The sequence below is a fragment of the Haliotis rubra genome, unplaced genomic scaffold (genome assembly GCF_003918875.1).
Source record: "Haliotis rubra isolate DU_JTF1 unplaced genomic scaffold, ASM391887v1 Scf766, whole genome shotgun sequence".
Classification (NCBI taxonomy): domain Eukaryota; kingdom Metazoa; phylum Mollusca; class Gastropoda; order Lepetellida; family Haliotidae; genus Haliotis; species Haliotis rubra.
In genome coordinates, this window is record NW_025767486.1 from 282,402 (window position 1) to 301,958 (window position 19,557).

General features: G+C 46.0%; 1 protein-coding gene across 1 annotated transcript; it reads left to right on the forward strand.

The window, feature by feature from the left end:
* Positions 1-1,596: 1,596 nt before the first annotated feature.
* On the forward strand, positions 1,597-19,082 carry LOC124260499 (lysosomal Pro-X carboxypeptidase-like). The gene is made up of 9 exons (XM_046694829.1): positions 1,597-1,721; positions 3,431-3,452; positions 4,813-4,914; positions 8,840-9,021; positions 10,453-10,610; positions 10,794-10,966; positions 13,757-13,918; positions 14,511-14,695; positions 18,125-19,082. Exons 1-9 carry the CDS (start codon positions 1,597-1,599, stop codon positions 18,315-18,317), a joined length of 1,302 nt encoding a protein of 433 aa, XP_046550785.1. The 3' UTR covers positions 18,318-19,082.
* Positions 19,083-19,557: the final 475 nt, after the last annotated feature.

Consider the following 19,557-nt stretch of genomic DNA (forward strand, 5'->3'; position numbering starts at 1 on the left):
TGGCGATGAATAACGCCCTGATTCCACTACTTTGTTGCATATCTTTCGCAGTGGCGTTGTATCCACGTTTGTTGTCACCGCGTAGTGGGAATGCAAAGGCTTCATTGCCCAACGATTATTCATATCAAACTTTCTATTTGGATCAACAAGTAAGCCTTTTACAGCACGTGTCTACCGTTTGGCTTTATTTACAATGCCGTCCGGTAATTCCGCGCACCTAAGCACATAGATCGCAACACGGCAACTAACATTGAATTACCGTACGCTTGTATTTCTGACACTACAAGAATTACCCCGGATCTTAAATGACTATATGTCTCAGGCTAGAATGCACTAACCGGGCGCAGCCCTCGTTGCTGGCTGTGGGGCAATTATCGCGGTATAGCGCTACAGCGCTGTCTCGCTATATCGCAGTAATTGCCCCGTCTCCCTTCACTTGCCATTCAACCATCTTTAGGGTTCCGATCCTTAGGGAGCTGACGCATCTTTAGAGTCAAACAACCCTTTACGATCCTTAGGTTTAGGGTATGACACCCTTTACGATCCTTAATTAGGGTTAGGGTTAGGGAACCTTTATGATCCTTAGGGTTTAGGGTTAGCACCCTTTCCGATCCTTAGGGAGCTGACGCATCATTGGAGTCAAACAACCCTTTACGATCCTTAGGGTTAGGGTATGGCACCCTTTACGATCCTTAGGGTTAGGGAACCTTTACGATCCTTAGGTTTTAGGGTTAGCACCCTTTCCGATTCTTACGGTTAGGGTTGGGAGTGGGGAAGGGTTTGGGAACCTTTCTGATTCCTTAATGTTAGGGACACTTTCCGATCCTTATTTAGGGTTAGACCTTACCTTAGGGCCGTGTAATCCTATTATATCCAATTGAAACACATTTCGATACTTGACAGTACAGTCCAAGAAATAATGGCGCGAAAAAAAATGAATGGGAAGGGCATGGCACAGTGGGGCGGAAGCGTGAAAAAGGTAAACAAACCATTGCACTTGCAATTCTAATTAACGAAGTCAGTAATCCAGCGAAGCGCATTCTAGCCCCAGCAGCACTAATTAATTTGAAAAAGTGCACCCGGTAAAGTGCAGTACTCCCAAAAGTGAGTGAGTGAGTATGGTTTTACGCCACTTTCAGCAAGATGCAATATCAAGGGGAACACCAGAAATGGGCTCCACATATTGTACCCATGTTGGGAATCGAACCCGGGCCTTCGGCTTGACGAGCGAACGTTTTAACCACAAGGCTACCTCACCACCCTGACATTAGAAAGGAATGTTTCCAGGTTTGTAACTAATATTATAATGAATCTGTAACTGCACTTTTGTATAAATAGATGTAAACTGTAACTGCAACTTCAGAATTCAGCACCACCACAACTTCTCGTGTGGACGATCTACCATAGGTCACATGTCCTTATGACAAGCAATCAAATTATGTGAGAATCCGTCAGATGCAAACCCTTGACCATCAAATTGTTAGTCTGACTGCCAACCGACTGAGTTACATCCACACTGTTACTTCATGTGTAAAGTTGTCTAGTCATGCCTGAGACTTTACTTTTATCATTATCTCTTGACATTGTGAGATAGACATGGAGTGTGGAAATGAGGCAGTTCTTATTCTCAGCGTTCGAAATACATGCCTGCCCGACCGTCCAGGACGGGTTATTTTCAACACAGACTGCCAGATTCTTAAATTCACCAGCCCGACGGTCAGGTTAAAATTTAGACATGTGTATATGACAATATTTTGTGCGGAGGTAAGTTTTGGTCAGGGCTGGCAAGTTTTACATCTAACCATCCCTGTGGTCTGGCTGAATGTTTTGGGAGGTTCATACCCTGTTATTCCCCATTAATAAAACAAATGAAAAGTAAAAAATAATGATGTCTGACATTTAATCAGCCCAAACAGAAACGATAGACTTAAAACCAAAGAAAACTCCACCACACTACTCATTCACCAAAAGTGTTAACATGGTTCAAACAATGACTGTATGCCCTGTAATGGATATTATTTCTCCTGATTGGAGTTCGCTGGACAACTTTGTCCTTCAGTGTTGAGCTGTTCAGCGCAGTCATCAGCTACCCAACTACAAAAAAATGAGATTTTCAAAACCATGTGCATACTGTACAGCGACAGGTGTAATCAATCCAAGCTAGAAAACAAGAACATGTGTTCCTTATGTTCAGGGTGTCTATGTGCATTCTACCCTGACCAAATTTAAGATATATATTATGGTGTTAGCAAAGATATAGAGTGAAGTGGAGAAGATTGATAGCCAATGTTTGTCTGGTTTGTGAATCTGAATATAGGAAAAACTGAAACAAGTTACGGAACAAAGTTGGACCAGAAATTGTTGAAAATGAGAACACTGTAAAATTGTAGATTAATGAAGTCATAGACCAAGAAATATGTTTGTCCAATAACATTGCTCATCTAAAGCTACAGAATTGATGGCATTGATGGGTACATCAAGGACTGGTCGGCTTGGAGTCAGTATAATGTGTCTGAGTGGGGTATTCATGCTTAACTGTGGCATGGTATCTCAGTGGGCTAGCACTATAAAACCAGCTTAAGTCTGGGCTAGTACAATCAGCCGCACATACACACACATGCACATCGTCATATGAGCGAAATATTCTCAAGTTCGACCTTAAACCCCATTTCACCTCACCTCACCTACAGAATTGCAAACTGTTAAACATTTTGCCATATGATCTCTATCCCTAGCACATGCTTTAATGTAACAAGCCATACTGCCTATCAAGGAAGTCAGAAAGTCATACTGTCAAAATACCTCAACATTTCTGCTGTCATATCACATATATTTTTGAGAGTTTTTTATATTGATGTTTTCCTTTAAGATTCCCCAAATACTTTCACTCAGCTCCAGGGCCGGACTGTATCCGGACCATTCCAGGGGTGTAACAGTTTCCTTGTTTTACCAGAAACGTGCGTCAATGCCCCAGTTATGAAAGTTATCTAAATCGAAATCTAAACAGATTTTATTTATACTGTAAGTTTTTATACAGGGTTACAAATTTACATTGGATTTGGTTACAAAATTTCACATTTTAAACCTGCTTTGGGTTACAAACCTGCTTGGGTTGAAAAATGCATATCAGTAATGACTAAGGAAGGCATTCTTTTTCCAGAGGTGTTTACTAGACATCCTTGTTCCTGTAATGTTATCATTATGTGAATCACATGGTATATTGTAGTAAAACTGGACCAGGGCAACACTGTCGGCAGTTTCTGGAGGGATCTGATGTTAGATGTAACCCCATGTGTGATGAACAAGTTACAGACAACTAGGTACAAGGTGGACACCATGGCTCATTAGGGTAGTGTTCTGTAACAACAATGTAAGTCTGCATCCTGTACACCATCAGTTATCATGTACAGTAGATACCATGGCCCTTCAGGGTAGTGTTCTGTAACAACACTGTAAGTCTGCATCCCGTACATCCTCACACCATCAGTTATCAGGTACAGTAGATACCATGGCTCATTAGGGTAGTGTTCTGTAACAACAATGTAAGTCTGCATCCTGTACACCATCAGTTATCATGTACAGTTGATACCGTACAGTAGACAACCATGTCATCATTACATCCTCCCACCAGGGTACAGTAGTGTTCTGTAACTGTAACAACAATGTAAGTCTGCATCCTGCATCCTGTACATGCCATCACATTATCATGTACAACAATGTAAGATGCCATGTACACCTCAGTTATCATGTACTCTGTAACAACTTCAGGGCCAGCACTGTAGATCCTCTGTGTACATCCTCACACCATCAGTTATGTACAGTAGATACCATGACTCATCAGGGTAGTGTTCTGTAACAACACTGTAAGTCTGCATCCCGTACATCCTCACACCATCAGTTATGTACAGTAGATACCATGGCTCATCAGGGTAGTGTTCTGTAACAACACTGTAAGTCTGCATCCCGTACATCCTCACACCATCAGTTATCATGTACAGTAGATACCATGACCCTTCAGGGTAGTGTTCTGTAACAACAATGTAAGTCTTCATCCTGTACACCATCAGTTATCATGTACAGTAGATACCATGACCCTTCAGGGTAGTGTTCTGTAACAACAATGTAAGTCTGCATCCCGTACATCCTCACACCATCAGTTATCATGTACAAAGACTTGAATTCATATACAATGAGACTATGATTTTGGTTTAAATGTGTGATATTTTAACATCTAGTGCAGCACCTCAATTACTGATTGCAAAATGTCAACAGAACAACAAAACATGACCTGAAGTGAAGGAAGAGATGATCCAATCTCTTCGCTTCCAACGGCCATCAGGTGGTTCACTATTGCAGTATACGGAATCTTGGTCATTCCTGATGTATCACAGTTAGTGAAGGGACATGAAACTGAAAAACAACGTCCATTAAAACACCTAGACTTTATGTGGGATGCCTCTTATGAATTCAGGTAGGTTACCGGCCTTTTGCGTGGTACCTAGTCTGGAATTCTGTGTGACCAAGCTTCTCTATGCACGGGACCACGTGCCTCATCTGAATTCTGTAATTATATATGTGTGTGGGATGTCTCACCTGAATTCTGTAATTATATATGTGTGTGGGATGTCTCACCTGAATTCTGTAATTATATATGTGTGTGGGATGTCTCACCTGAATTCTGTAATTATATATGTGTGTGGGATGTCTCACCTGAATTCTGTAATTATATATGTGTGTGGGATGTCTCACCTGAATTGTGTAATCATTTATGTGTGTGGGATGTCTCACCTTAAAATTCTGCTTTAATTTCAGGGTTTTGTGTGGGATATCGCACCTGAATTCCGAGCTCTCCTTGTTTTTGCTGAACACAGATACTATGGGTCATCCATACCCTATGGTTCACAGGCCTTTAAGGTAAGAAACAGGCATACCAATAACCCCCATCTCCCTATTGTCTTGATGTTGTTTACTGACACAGTGTTGATGTTTGCATAAGTCAACTACATCACCAATATGTCCTGTACCTGTCCCACTTATATATCCACTGTCCCACCTGTATATCCACTGTCCCACCTGTATATCAACTGCCCCACATGTATATCCACTGTCTCACCTGTATATAGAGAATCTAACCCGAGTGTCTTTTGATATCAAATATATCACCACGAGTTGATAAAGTAACAAATATCCGAGGCTACATTTATCATCAAAAATCACTCTTCGTTAGTTTTCAATGAAAAATGTACATCTCTGAACACAGTACTGCCATTAGACTTGCAGTGCAGCGATGTCATAGCATTGTGATGTCATCAAGTTCATGACATCATAGCATTGTTAAGGAGATATCATCTGATCTCACACAAGCAATATCTTCTGTGGAACACAGTTTTGGATAATAAATCAACTGTCTCACCTGTATATCAACTGTCCCGCCTGCATATCAACTGTCCCACCTGTATATCATCTGCCCCACCTGTATATCCACTGTCCCACCTGTATATCAACTGACCCACATGTATATCCACTGTCTCACCTGTATCTCAACTGTCCCACCTGTATATCATCTGCCCCACCTGTATATCAACTACCCCACATGTATACCCACTGTCTCACTGTCCAACCTGTATATCAACCGTCCCATCTGTATATCAACTGTCCCACCTGTATATCAACTGTCCCACCTGTATATCAACTGTCCCACTGTCCTGTCTCAACAATGTCCCACCACTGTCCAATGTCCCACCTGTATATCCACTGTCCCACCTGTATATCCACTGTCACACTCTTGTCCATCCACTGTCCCACCTGTATCATCCTGTCCCACTGTGTCCCACCTGTATATCCTGTCCCCTGTCCACCCACTTCTATACATCCACTGTCCTAAGCATACATCCACCTAGCATATATCCCACCTGTATATCCCCCACCTCTATCTGTCCACTGTCCTGTCTCACTATATCCACTGTCCCTCTATATATCCACTGTCCCACCTCTATACATCCACTGTCCCACCTACATATGTTCCCACCTTTCTATACATCCACTGTCCCACCTCTATACATCCACTGTCCCACCTCTATACATACATCCACTGTCCCACCTCTATCCATCCACTGTCCCACCTCTATACATCCACTGTCTCCACCTCATCCACTGTCCCACCTGTCCATCCACTGTCCCACCTCTATCCACTGTCCACCATCCACTGTCTTCAACCTCTATACATCCACTGTCCCACCTCTATACATCCACTGTCCCACTCTATACATCCACTGTCCCACCTCTATACATCCACTGTCCCACCTCTATACATCCACTGTCCCACCTCTCTATACATCCACTGTCCCACCTATCCACTGTCCATCTATACATCCACTGTCCCACCTCTATACATCCACTGTCCCACCTCCACTGTCCCACCTCCATCCACTGTCCCACCTCTATACATCCACTGTCCCCACCTCTATACATCCACTGTCCCACCTCTATACATCCATCCACTGTCTGTCCCACCTCTATACATCCACTGTCCACCATGTATATCCACTGTCCCACCTCTATACATCCACTGTCCCACCTCTATACATCCACTGTACATCCACTGTCTCTATACATCCACCTCTATACATCCACTGTCCCACCTCTATACATCCACTGTCCACTCTATACATCCATCCACTGTCCCACCTCTATACATCCACTGTCCCACCTCTATACATCCACTGTCTCACCTCTATACATCCACTGTCCCACCTCTATACATCCACTGTCCCCCACCTCTATACACTCCATCATCCACTGTCCCACCTCCACTCTATATACATCCACTGTCCCACCTCTATACATCCACTGTCTCACCTCTATACATCCACTGTCCCACCTCTATACATCCACTGTCCCACCTCTATACATCCACTGTCCCACCTCTATACATCCACTGTCCCACCTCTATACATCCACTGTCCCACCTCTATACATCCACTGTCCCACCTCTATACATCCACTGTCCCACCTCTATACATCCACTGTCTCCACCTCTATACATCCACTGTCCCACCTCTATACATCCACTGTCCCACCTCTATACATCCACTGTCCCACCTCTATACATCCACTGTCCCACCTCTATACATCCACTGTCTCCACCTGTACCTACATCCACTGTCTCCACCTCTATGTCCATCCACTGTCCCACCTGTATATCCACTGTCTCACCTCACATCTCTATACATCCACTGTCCCACCTCTATACATCCACTGTCCACCTCTATACATCCACTGTCCACCTCTATACATCCACTGTCCCACCTCTATACATCCACTGTCTCACCTCTATACATCCACTGTCCCACCTCTATACATCCACTGTCCCACCTCTATACATCCACTGTCCCACCTCTATACATCCACTGTCCCACCTCTATACATCCACTGTCTCACCTCTATACATCCACTGTCTCACCTCTATACATCCACTGTCCCACCTCTATACATCCACTGTCCCACCTCTATACATCCACTGTCCCACCTGTATATCCACTGTCTCACCTCTATACATCCACTGTCTCACCTCTATACATCCACTGTCCCACCTGTATATCAACTGTCCCATCTGTATATCAACTGTCCCACCTGTATATCAACTGTCCCACCTGTATATCCACTGTCCCACCTCTATAGATCAACTGTCCCACCTGTTTATCCACTGTCCCACCTGTATATCAACTGTCCAACCTCTATATATCAACTGCCCCACCTGTTTATCCACTGTCCCACCTGTATATCCACTGTCCCACCTGTATATCCACTGTCCCATCTGTATATCCACTGTCCCATCTGTATATCAACTGTCCAACCTCTATATATCAACTGTCCCACCTGTTTATCCACTGTCCCACCTGTATATCCACTGTCCCACCTCTATATATCAACTGTCCCAACTGTATATCCACTGTCCCACCTGTATATCAACTGTCCCACCTGTATATCCACTGTCCCACCTGTATATCCACTGTCCCACCTCTATATATCCACTGTCCCACCTGTTTATCCACTGTCCCACCTGTATATCCACTTTCCCATCTGTATATCAACTGTCCCACCTCTATATATCAACTGTCCCACCTGTTTATCCACTGTCCCACCTGTATATCCCTTTCCAGCTTTTGAAGAGGGACATCATAGTTTGTGTTGGTCTTTTGCCTACAACTGGGTTAGGCAATCATCTGTGCTTCCACAAGGTTTCCAGATGTTGTTCCATAACAAAAAAGTATGGCTTAAGTCATTATTGCTTTGGTGAAGTTGTTCTTCTACCTTTTGTCTCAGCCATGTAGACCAATGTCTCCACCAATACCTTTTTCTCTCAGCTATACAGACCAATGTCTCCACCAATACCTTTTGTCTCAGCCATGTAGACCAATGTCTCCACCAATACCTTTTGTCTCAGCCATGTAGACCAATGTCTCCACCAATACCTTTTGTCTTAGCCATGTAGACCAGTGTCTCCACCAATACCTTTTGTCTCAGCCATGTAGACCAATGTCTCCACCAATACCTTTTGTCTCAGCCATGTAGACCAATGTCTCCACCAATACCTTTTGTCTCAGCCATGTAGACCAATGTCTCCACCAATACCTTTTGTCTCAGCCATGTAGACCAATGTCTCCACCAATACCTTTTGTCTCAGCCATGTAGACCAATGTCTCCACCAATACCTTTTGTCTCAGCCATGTAGACCAATGTCTCCACCAATACCTTTTGTCTCAGCTATGTAGACCAGTGTCTCCACCAATACCTTTTCTGTCAGCTATGTGGACCTGTATGTCTATATCCTCCTCAGGACCCCAGCAAGTTGAACTACCTAACCTCGGAGCAGGCTCTGGCTGACTTTGCTGTGTTAATCCGATACCTCAAGTCCTCCATTCCTGGGACAATGGATAGTCAAGTCGTTGCTTTTGGAGGCTCGTATGGAGGAATGTTGTCAGCATGGATGAGGATGAAGTACCCTGGCACAGTCATAGGGTAATAGTCTCAACTCAACCTTGATTAGCTGTCTTAGCACAGTTGTAGAGAAAGGATCACTATGGCAACATGACCAAACCTTGATTAGCTAACTTAGCACAGTTGTAGGGAAAGGATCACTATGGCAACATGACCAAACCTTGAATAGCTAACTTAGCACAGTTGTAGGGAAAGGATCACTTTGGCAACATGACCAAACCTTGATTAGCTAACTTAGCACAGTTGTAGGGAAAGGATCACTACGGCAACATGACCAAACCTTGATTGGCTCACTCAGCACAGTTGTAGGGTAAGGATCACTATGGCAACATGACCAAACCTTGATTGGCTCATTCAGCACAGTTGTAGGGTAATGATCACTATGGCAACATGACCAAACCTTGATTGGCTCACTCAGCACAGTTGTAGGGTAATGATCACTATGGCAACATGATCAAACCTTCACTGGCTGACTCAGCACAGTTGTAGGGTAAAGATCACTATGGCAACAGGATCAAACCTTGATTGGCTCACACAGCACAGCTGTAGGGTAAAGATCTCCATGGTAACATGACAAAACCTTGATTAGATGATTCAGCACAGCTGTAGGGTAAAGATCTCCATGGTAACATGACAAAACCTTGATTAGATGATTCAGCACAGCTGTAGGGTAAAGATCTCCATGGTAACATGACAAAACCTTGATTAGATGATTCAGCACAGCTGTAGGGTAAAGATCTCCATGGCAATAGGACCCAACTTTGAGATTGACTGACATAGTTTGTAAGGTAAAGATCTCCATGGCAACTTGAACTTGACAAAACCTTGATTGGCTGACTCGCACAGCTGTAGGGCCGGAATCAAAATGTCAGACAAAATTCTCATATTGGTTGACAGAACTGTTGTAAGGATCTTTGTTGAAACAGACGGATGATTCTGGTATGTATAGAATATGATTTGTAAAGGTGACATATGACACATATGGTTTCCTTATCTGTAATGTGATTGGTAAAATGTTGTTACAGTACTCAAAATAGTGTTTTATTTATGTACCGTGGCACAGTAAATATTGAAATGAGACAGTTGAAATATTTTCACAGTGCCCTAGCAGCCTGCTGAAACATTACATAATTGATACCCACCAAGATTAATTAAATGGAAAATGAAATAAATTTGACCAATTCAAATAATTCAAAACCTACTTTTGCAATCCATCAAACTATTTATCTGTCGCACTCTCATTCTCACAGCTTAACATGGGAACTGCTGTTTTATGTGCCAGTGGGCATGACAGTAAATCCTGTTTTGGAAGATACCATAAATTCCGGGTTAGTTTTTGGGACCACGAAAAATGAAGCTTAAGCATTCTGGCAGTCATGATAAGAAAGAAGGTGCCCTTCAAAACAATTGCCTTTCTATCCCTGTGTTGGATGTAATGTAATCTGTCCTCAGTGCACTAGCAGCCTCGGCTCCTATCTGGGATTTCACTGGTCTGACTCCATGCTCGGCCTTGATGAACACAACCACCCAGTCCTTCTTGAGGGCTTCACCAGAGTGTGTGGAGAACATCCGTCAGTCCTGGTCAACCATCGATAAAATAGCTGCCACAGGTATGTGTAGCTGTGTCAGAGGAAGCACCCAGGAGCAGCTCTCCCTCCCTCCCTCCATCACTCACTCACTCACTCATTCACTCACCCAAACTCACTCACTCAAACTCACTCACTCACTCATGGTCTTTACTTCAAGGATATTGTGTACCCACATGTATAATGCATTGTATCTTGTGTTGCCAGTGGATGGCAGGAGCTTCATCTACAACACATTTCACCTGTGCTCCCCTCTGAAGACGACGGCAGATGTTGCTAACTTCAAGGCATGGCTGAGTAATGCTTGGTTTGACCTGGCAATGGTGAACTACCCATACCCTGCCAACTTCCTGGAACCACTACCTGCTTGGCCAGTAAAGGTAACATATTCCATGTCATCTGTGAAGGTTACAAAATCCATGTTACAGGTTGTTTATCATATTACAGGCTGTGTGCCCATGTTACAGGCTGTGTGCCCATGTTACAGGCTGTGTGCCCATGGTACAGTCTTGTGTACCAATGTAACAGGCTGTATGTGCCCATGTTACAGGTGTGTGCCCATGTTTCAGACTGTGTGTGCACATATTACAGACTTTCCATCCATGTTACAGGCTGTGTGTGTCATGTTACATACTTTACACCCATGTTACAGGCTGTGTGTGCCCATGTTACAGGCTGTGTGTGCCCATGTTACAGGTTGTATGTCCCCATGTTACAGGCTGTGTGCCAGATTACAGGCTGTGTGTGCCCATGTTACAGGCAGTGTTCCCATGTTACAGGCTGTATGTGAGCCCATGTTACAGGCTGTGTGTGCCAAAGTTACAGGCTGTGTGTGTGCCCATGTTACAGGCTGTGCTCCGATATTACAGGCTGTATGTGTGCCCATGATACAGGCTGTGTATGCCCATGTTACAGGCTGTGTGTGCCCATGTTACAGGTTGTATGTCCCCATGTTTTTTTCAAGGCTGTGTGCCAGGGTACAGGCTGTGTGTGCCAAAGTTACAGGCTGTGTGTGTGCCCATGTTACAGGTAGTGTTCCCATGTTACAGGCTGTATGTGTGCCCATGTTACAGGCTGTGCCCGTGTTACAGGATGTGTGCCATGTTACAGGCTGTGTGTGCCAAAAGTACAGGCTGTGTGTGTGCCCATGTTACAGGCTGTGCTCCGATATTACAGGCTGTATGTGTGCCCATGTTACAGGCTGTGTATGCCCATGTTACAGGCTGTGTGTGCCCATGTTACAGGCTGTGTGTTCCCATGTTACTGGCTGTCTGTGCCCATGTTACTGGCTGTGTGTGCCCATGTTACTGGCTGTGTGTGCCCACATTACAGGCTCTGTGTGCCCACATTACAGGCTTCTGTGCCCATGTTACAGGCTGTGTGTCCCCATGTTATAGGCTGTGTGCCCATGTTACAGGCTGTTTGCGCATGTTACAGGCTGTGTGTGCCCATGTTACAAGCTGTGTGTGCCCATGTTACCGGCTGTGTGTGCCCATGTTGCAAGCTGTGTGTACCCATGTTACAGGATGTGTGTGCCCATGTTACTGGCTGTGTGTGCCCACATTACAGACTTTGTGCCCATGTTACAGCCTGTGCCCATGTTGCAGACTGTACCCATGTTACAGGCTGTGTGCCCATGTTACACTCTTGTGTGCCCATGTAACAGGCTGTATGTGCCCATGTTACAGGCTGTGTGCCCATGTTACAGATGTCCGCCCATGTTGCACTTTCGACCCATGTAACAGGTTGTGTGTCATACTACATACTTTGTGCCCATGTTACAGGCTGTGTTTGTGCCCATGTTACAGGCTGTATGTGCCCATGTTACATGCTGTGTGTGCCCATGTTACAGTCTTTGTGCCATGTTACAGACTGTGTGCCCATGTTACATATTTCCGCCCATGTTGCACTTTCGACCCATGTTACAGGTTGTGTGTCATACTACATACTTTGTGCCCATGTTACAGGCTGTGTGTGTGCCCATGTTACAGGCTGTGTGTGTGCCCATGTTACAGGCTGTGTGTGCCCATGTTACAGTCTCTGTGCCATGTTACAGACTGTGTGCACATGTTACAGACGTTCCGCCCATGTTGCACTTTCGACCCATGTTACAGGTTGTGTGTCATACTACATACTTTGTGCCCATATTACAGGTTGTGTGTGTGCCCATGTGACAGATTGTGTGTCCATGTTACAGGCTCTGTGTGCCCATATTACAGGCGGTGTGTGTGCCCATGTGACAGATTGTGTGTCCATGTTACAGGCTGTGTGTGCCCATGTTACAGGCTGTGTGTTTGCCCATGTTACAGGCTGTGTGTGCCCATGTTACAGGCTCTGTGTGCCCATATTACAGGCTGTGTGTGCCCATGTTACAGGCTGTGTGTGTGCCCATGTTAAAGGCTGTGTGTGTGCCCATGTTACAGGCTGTGTGTGTGCCCATGTTACAGGCTGTGTGTGTGCCCATGTTATGGGCTGTGTGTGTGCCCATGTTACGGGCTGTGTGTGTGTCCATGTTTCAGGCTGTGTGTGCCCATGTTACAGGCTGTGTGTGTGCCCATGTTATGGACTATGTGTGTGCCCATGTTATGGGCTGTGTGTGTGCCCATGTTATGGACTGTGTGTGTGCCCATGTTACAGGCTGTGTGTGTGCCCATGTTAAAGGCTGTGTGTGTGTCCATGTTTCAGGCTGTGTGTGCCCATGTTACAGGCTGTGTGTGTGCCCATGTTATGGACTATGTGTGTGCCCATGTTACGGGCTGTGTGTGTGCCCATGTTATGGACTGTGTGTGTGCCCATGTTACAGGCTGTGTGTGTGCCCATGTTAAAGGCTGTGTGTGTGCCCATGTTACAGGCTGTGTGTGTGCCCATGTTATGGGCTGTGTGTGTGCCAATGTTATGGGCTGTGTGTGTGCCCATGTTACAGGCTGTGTGTGTACCCATGTTACAGGCTGTGTGTGTGCCCATGTTACAGGCTGTGTGTGTGCCCATGTTACAGGCTGTGTGTGCCCATGTTACCGGCTTTTGTGCCCATATTACAGGCTGTGTGTGCCCATGTTAGAGGCTCTATGTGCCCATGTTACAGGCTCTATGTGCCCATGTTACAGGCTGTGTGTGCCCATGTTACAGGATCTGTGTGCCCATATTACAGGCTGTGTGTGCCCATGTTGCAGGCTGTGTGTGCCCCACTGGGAAGTCCCCTTCAGGACAAGCTGCTGATGCAGGGGCTGTATAAGGCTGTGAACATATACTTCAACTACACCGGCCAGGCGAAATGCCTCAACACTTCCCAGGATGCCACTGCCAGTCTTGGGGATGCCGGGTGGGGCTATCAGGTAATTATGACCATGTCACATGAGGCTCTCAGGTAAATGGTGCAGTGTCAGGTGAGGCCTTCAGATAGAAACGTATGTGTAAGGTTGCCTTTGTTATGAAATGGTGAGAATGTGTACACAGATGTGCTAAGATTGTGTGAATGTGTTTTCAGATGTGCTGTGGTGGTGAGAATGTGTATACAGATGAACTATGGTGCTGAGAATGTGTACACAGATGTGCTAAGATTGTGAAAACGTGTACACAGATGTGCTAAGATCGTGAGAATGTGTATACAGATGTGCTAATATTGTGTGAATATGTATACAGATCCGCTAAGATGGTAAGGATGTGTATACAGATGTGCTAAGATTGTGTGAATGTGTATGCAGATTTGCTAAGATGGTGTGAATGTGTACACAGATTTGCTAAGATGGTGTGAATGTGTACACAGATTTGCTAAGATGGTGTGAATGTGTACACAGATTTGCTAAGATGGTGTGAATGTGTACACAGATTTGCTAAGATGGTGTGAATGTGTACACACGTGATCCAAGTGTGTACAGATGCAGTGAGAGTGTGCAGAAGGTTTGACCAGTGTTTGTTTTGATCCAGGCGTGTACAGAGATGGTGATGCCAAGCTGTGTTGACAGTTCATCAATGTTTGAGCCGACCACATGGAATTTCACCAGCTACAGCGACAGCTGCTACTCCTCCTACAAGATGAGACCACGTCAGGACTGGGTGTCAACACAATTTGGTGGCAAGAACATTGCAGACTCAAGCAACATCATTTTCAGGTTTGTCTATGTCTATGTTTTAGGCTTGTTAAAGTAAACGATGATGAAGCAGTGTCAAATCTCATGATATATAGAGGTGTTTCATTCTGTTTACCACAACCTCTTTGGATTCACAGCAAACAGGCCTTCAGTGCCCAGATCAGCTGTAGATGGTAGTCAGCGTGATGGGCTGTAGATGGTAGTCAGCATGATGGGCTGTAGATGGTAGTCAGCATGATGGGCTGTGGATGGTAGTTGGGCTGTAGATGGTAGTAGGGCTGTAGATGGTAGTCAGCATGATGGGCTGTAGATGGTAGTCAGCATGATGGGCTGTAGATGGTAGTCAGCATGATGGGCTGTAGATGGTAGTCAGCATGATGGGCTGTGGATGGTAGTTGGGCTGTAGAAGGTAGTCAGCATGATGGGCTGTAGATGGTAGTCAGCATGATCGGCTGTAGATGGTAGTCAGCATGATGGGCTGTAGATGGTAGTCAGCATGATCGGCTGTAGATGGTAGTCAGCATGATGGGCTGTGGATGGTAGTTGGGCTGTAGATGGTAGTCAGCATGATGGGCTGTAGATGGTAGTCAGCATGATGGGCTGTGGATGGTAGTTGGGCTGTAGAAGGTAGTCAGCATGATGGGCTGTAGATGGTAGTCAGCATGATGGGCTGTAGATGGTAGTCAGCATGATGGACTGTAGATGGTAGTCAGCATGATGGGATGTAGATGGTAGTCAGCATGATGGGCTGTGGATGCTAGTTGGGCTGTAGATGGTAGTCAGCATGATAGGCTGTAGATGGTAGTCAGCATGATGGGCTGTAGATGGTAGTCAGCATGATGGGCTGTAGATGGTAGTCAGCATGATGGGCTGTAGATGGTAGTCAGCATGATGGGCTGTAGATGGTAGTTGGGCTGTAGAAGGTAGTCAGCATGATGGGCTGTAGATGGTAGTCAGCATGATGGGCTGTAGATGGTAGTCAGCATGATGGGCTGTAGATGGTAGTCAGCATGATGGGCTGTAGAAGGTAGTCGGCATGATGGGCTGTGGATGGTAGTTGGGCTGTAGAAGGTAGTCAGCATGATGGGCTGTAGAAGGTAGTCAGCATGATGGGCTGTAGATGGTAGTCAGCATGATGGGCTGTAGATGGTAGTTGGGCTGTAGATGGTAGTCAGCATGATCTGCTGTAGAAGGTAGTCAGCATGATGGGCTGTAGAAGGTAGTCGGCATGATCGGCTGTGGATGGTAGTTGGGCTGTAGATGGTAGTTGGGCTGTAGATGGTAGTCAGCATGATGGGCTGTAGATGGTAGTCAGCATGATGGGCTGTAGATGGTAGTCAGCATGATGGGCTGTAGAAGGTAGTCAGCATGATGGGCTGTAGATGGTAGTCAGCATGATGTTGGAGGGCTGTAGATGGTAGTCAGCATGATGGGCTGTAGAAGGTAGTCAGCATGATGGGCTGTAGATGGTAGTCAGCATGATGGGCTGTAGAAGGTAGTCAGCATGATGGGCTGTAGATGGTAGTCAGCATGATGGGCTGTAGATGGTAGTCAGCATGATGGGCTGTAGAAGGTAGTCAGCATGATGGGCTGTAGATGGTAGTCAGCATGATGGGCTGTGGAAGGTAGTCAGCATGATGGGCTGTGGATGCTAGTTGGGCTGTAGAAGGTAGTCAGCACGATGGGCTGTAGATGGTAGTCAGCATGATGGGCTGTAGAAGGTAGTCAGCATGATGGGCTGTAGATGGTAGTCAGCATGATGGGCTGTAGATGGTAGTCAGCATTATGGGCTGTAGAAGGTAGTCAGCATGATCTGCTGTAGAAGGTAGTCAGCATGATGGGCTGTAGAAGGTAGTCAGCATGATGGGCTGTAGAAGGTAGTCAGCATGATGGGCTGTGGATGGTAGTCAGCATGATGGGCTGTAGATGGTAGTCAGCATGATGGGCTGTAGAAGGTAGTCAGCATGATGGGCTGTAGATGGTAGTCAGCATGATGGGCTGTAGATGGTAGTCAGCATGATGGGATGTAGATGGTAGTCAGCATGATGGGCTGTGGATGATAGTTTGGCTGTAGATGGTAGTCAGCATAATGGGCTGTAGATCCACTGTAGTTATCCACTACCTGCTCCACTGTCCTCCCCTCAGCTATTCTCCACTTTCCTCCCCTCAGCTATCTACTACCTTCTCTACTGTCCTCCCCTCAGTTATCCACTACCTTCTCCACTGTCCTCCCCTTAGCTATCCACTACCTTCTCCACCGTCCTCACCTCAGTTATCCTGCACCTTCTCCACTGTCCTCCCCTCAGTTATCCACTACCCGCTCCCCTGTCCTCCCCTCAGTTATCCACTACCTTCTCCACTGTCCTCCCCTCAGTTAACCCACACTCCACTGTCCTCCCCTCAGCTATCTACTACCTTCTCTACTGTCCTCCCCTCAGTTATCCACTACCTTCTCTACTGTCCTCCCCTCAGCTATCTACTACCATCTCCATTGTCCTTCCCTCAGCTATCCTCCCCTGTTATCCTGCACCTTCTCCACTGCCCACCTCTCGGTTATCCTCCACTGCCCACCCCTTAGTTATCCACTACCATCTCCACTGTCCTTCCCTCAGCTATCTTCCACCTTCTCCACTGTCCTCTCCTCAGTTATCCACTACCTTCTCTACTGTCCTCCCCTCAGTTATCCACTATCTGCTCCACTGTCCTCCCCTCAGCTATCCACTACCTGCTCCACTGCCCACCTCTCAGTTATCCACTACCTTCTCCACTGCCCACCCCTCAGCTATGCAATACCTTCTCCACTGTCCTTCCCTCAGCTTTCCACTACCTTCTCGACTGTCCTTCCCTCAGCTATCCACTACCTGCTCCACTGTCCTTCCCTCAGCTATCCACTACCTTCTCCACTGTTCTTCCCTCAGTTATCCAATACCTTCTCCACTGTCCTCCCCTTAGCTATCCACTACCTCTCCACTGTCCTCCCCTCAGTTATCCTGCACCTTCTCCACTGTCCTCCCCTCAGTTATCCACTACTCCACTGTCCTCCCCTCAGTTATCCACTACTCCACTGTCCTCCCCTCAGCTATCTACTACCTTCTCTACTGTCCTACCCTCAGTTATCCACTACCTTCTCTACTGTCCTCCCCTCAGCTATCTACTACCATCTCCATTGTCCTTCCCTCAGCTATCCTCCACCTTCTCCACTGTCCTCCCCTCAGTTATCCACTACCTTCTCTACTGTCCTCCCCTCAGCTATCTACTACCATCTCCATTGTCCTTCCCTCAGCTATCCTCCACCTTCTCCACTGTCCTCCCCTCAGTTATCCACTACCTTCTCTACTGTCCTCCCCTTAGCTATCCAATACCTTCTCCACTGTCCTCCCCTCAGTTATCCACAACCATCTCCACTGTCCTCCCCTCATTTGACCTGAACCTGTTATGTTGTGTTTTCAGCAACGGTCTTTTGGACCCGTGGTCTTCTGGTGGTGTTCTCAACTCTGTGTCGGACACCCTGATAGCCATCCAGATCCCAGATGGAGCACACCATCTTGATCTGCGTGCTGCCAACAAGGAAGACACAGCTTACGTGAAGGCAGCTCGCACACAGGAGAAGAACATCATCCGATTCTGGATCAGCAGTCTCTAGTAGCCTGAGAGTTAACGTAGAGTGTTTTGTCGAAATTTTGCCCATATACTTATATTTTTTTACAAAGATGAAAACAACATTCACGTACTTGGGTACTCAGCAGTCCAGTGTGTTCTTTAACCCTCTGACTGTGTGCCCCACAGAACAGAAATACCTGCTGCTGGGTCCTCTGATATACAGGCAGCACAACAAGATAGACAGCCTCCTGAATGGGTTGCTTGTTATATTGTCTCTCCACTTACATTCCCCAGTCTGTGATATGGTCACTTACCTTCCTGCTCCACAGTCACACATTGCTGGTACATCAGAACACACATTACTGGTACATCAGAACCCACATTGCTGGTACATCAGAACACACATGGATGGTACATCAGAACCCACAGTCACACATTGCTGGTACATCAGAACACACATGGATGGTACATCAGAACCCACAGTCACACATTGCTGGTACATCAGAACACACATGGATGGTACATCAGAACACACAGTCACACATTGCTGGTACATCAAAACCCACAGTCACACATTGCTGGTACATCAGAACCCACAGTCACACATTGCTGGTACATCAGAACACACATTGCTGGTACATCAGAACCCACAGTCACACATTGCTGGTACATCAGAACACACATTGCTGGTACATCAGAACACACATGACTGGTACATCAGAACCCACAGTCACACATTGCTGGTACATCAGAACACACATTGCTGGTACATCAGAACCCACAGTCACACATTGCTGGTACATCAGAACCCACAGTCACACATTGCTGGTACATCAGAACACACATTACTGGTACATCAGAACACACATGCATGGTACATCAGAACACACATTACTGGTACATCAGAACACACATTGCTGGTACATCAGGACACACATGACTGGTACATCAGAACACACACCTGGTACATCACCTGGGTCCTCTGATATACAGGCAGCACAACAAGATAGACAGCCTCCTGAATGGGTTGCTTGTTATATTGTCTCTCCACTTACATTCCAAAGTCCGTGATATGGTCACTTACCTTCCTGCTCCACAGCCACACATTGCTGGTACATCAGAACACACATTACTGGTACATCAGAACCCACATTGCTGGTACATCAGAACCCACAGTCACACGTTGCTGGTACATCAGAACACAAATGGATGGTACATCAGAACACACATGGCTGGTAGGTCAGGACACACATGGCTGGTACATCAGAACACACATGCATGGT

Coding starts and splice junctions, on each gene's coding strand:
- LOC124260499 (XM_046694829.1), top strand. CDS start 1,597: ATGGAGTGTGGAAATGAGGCAGTTCTTATTCTCAGCGTTCGAAATACA. Junction 4,915..8,839: donor ATGGTTCACAGGCCTTTAAG/GTAAGAAACAGG, acceptor TATCCTCCTCAG/GACCCCAGCAAGTTGAACTA. Junction 10,967..13,756: donor TACCTGCTTGGCCAGTAAAG/GTAACATATTCC, acceptor CCCATGTTGCAG/GCTGTGTGTGCCCCACTGGG.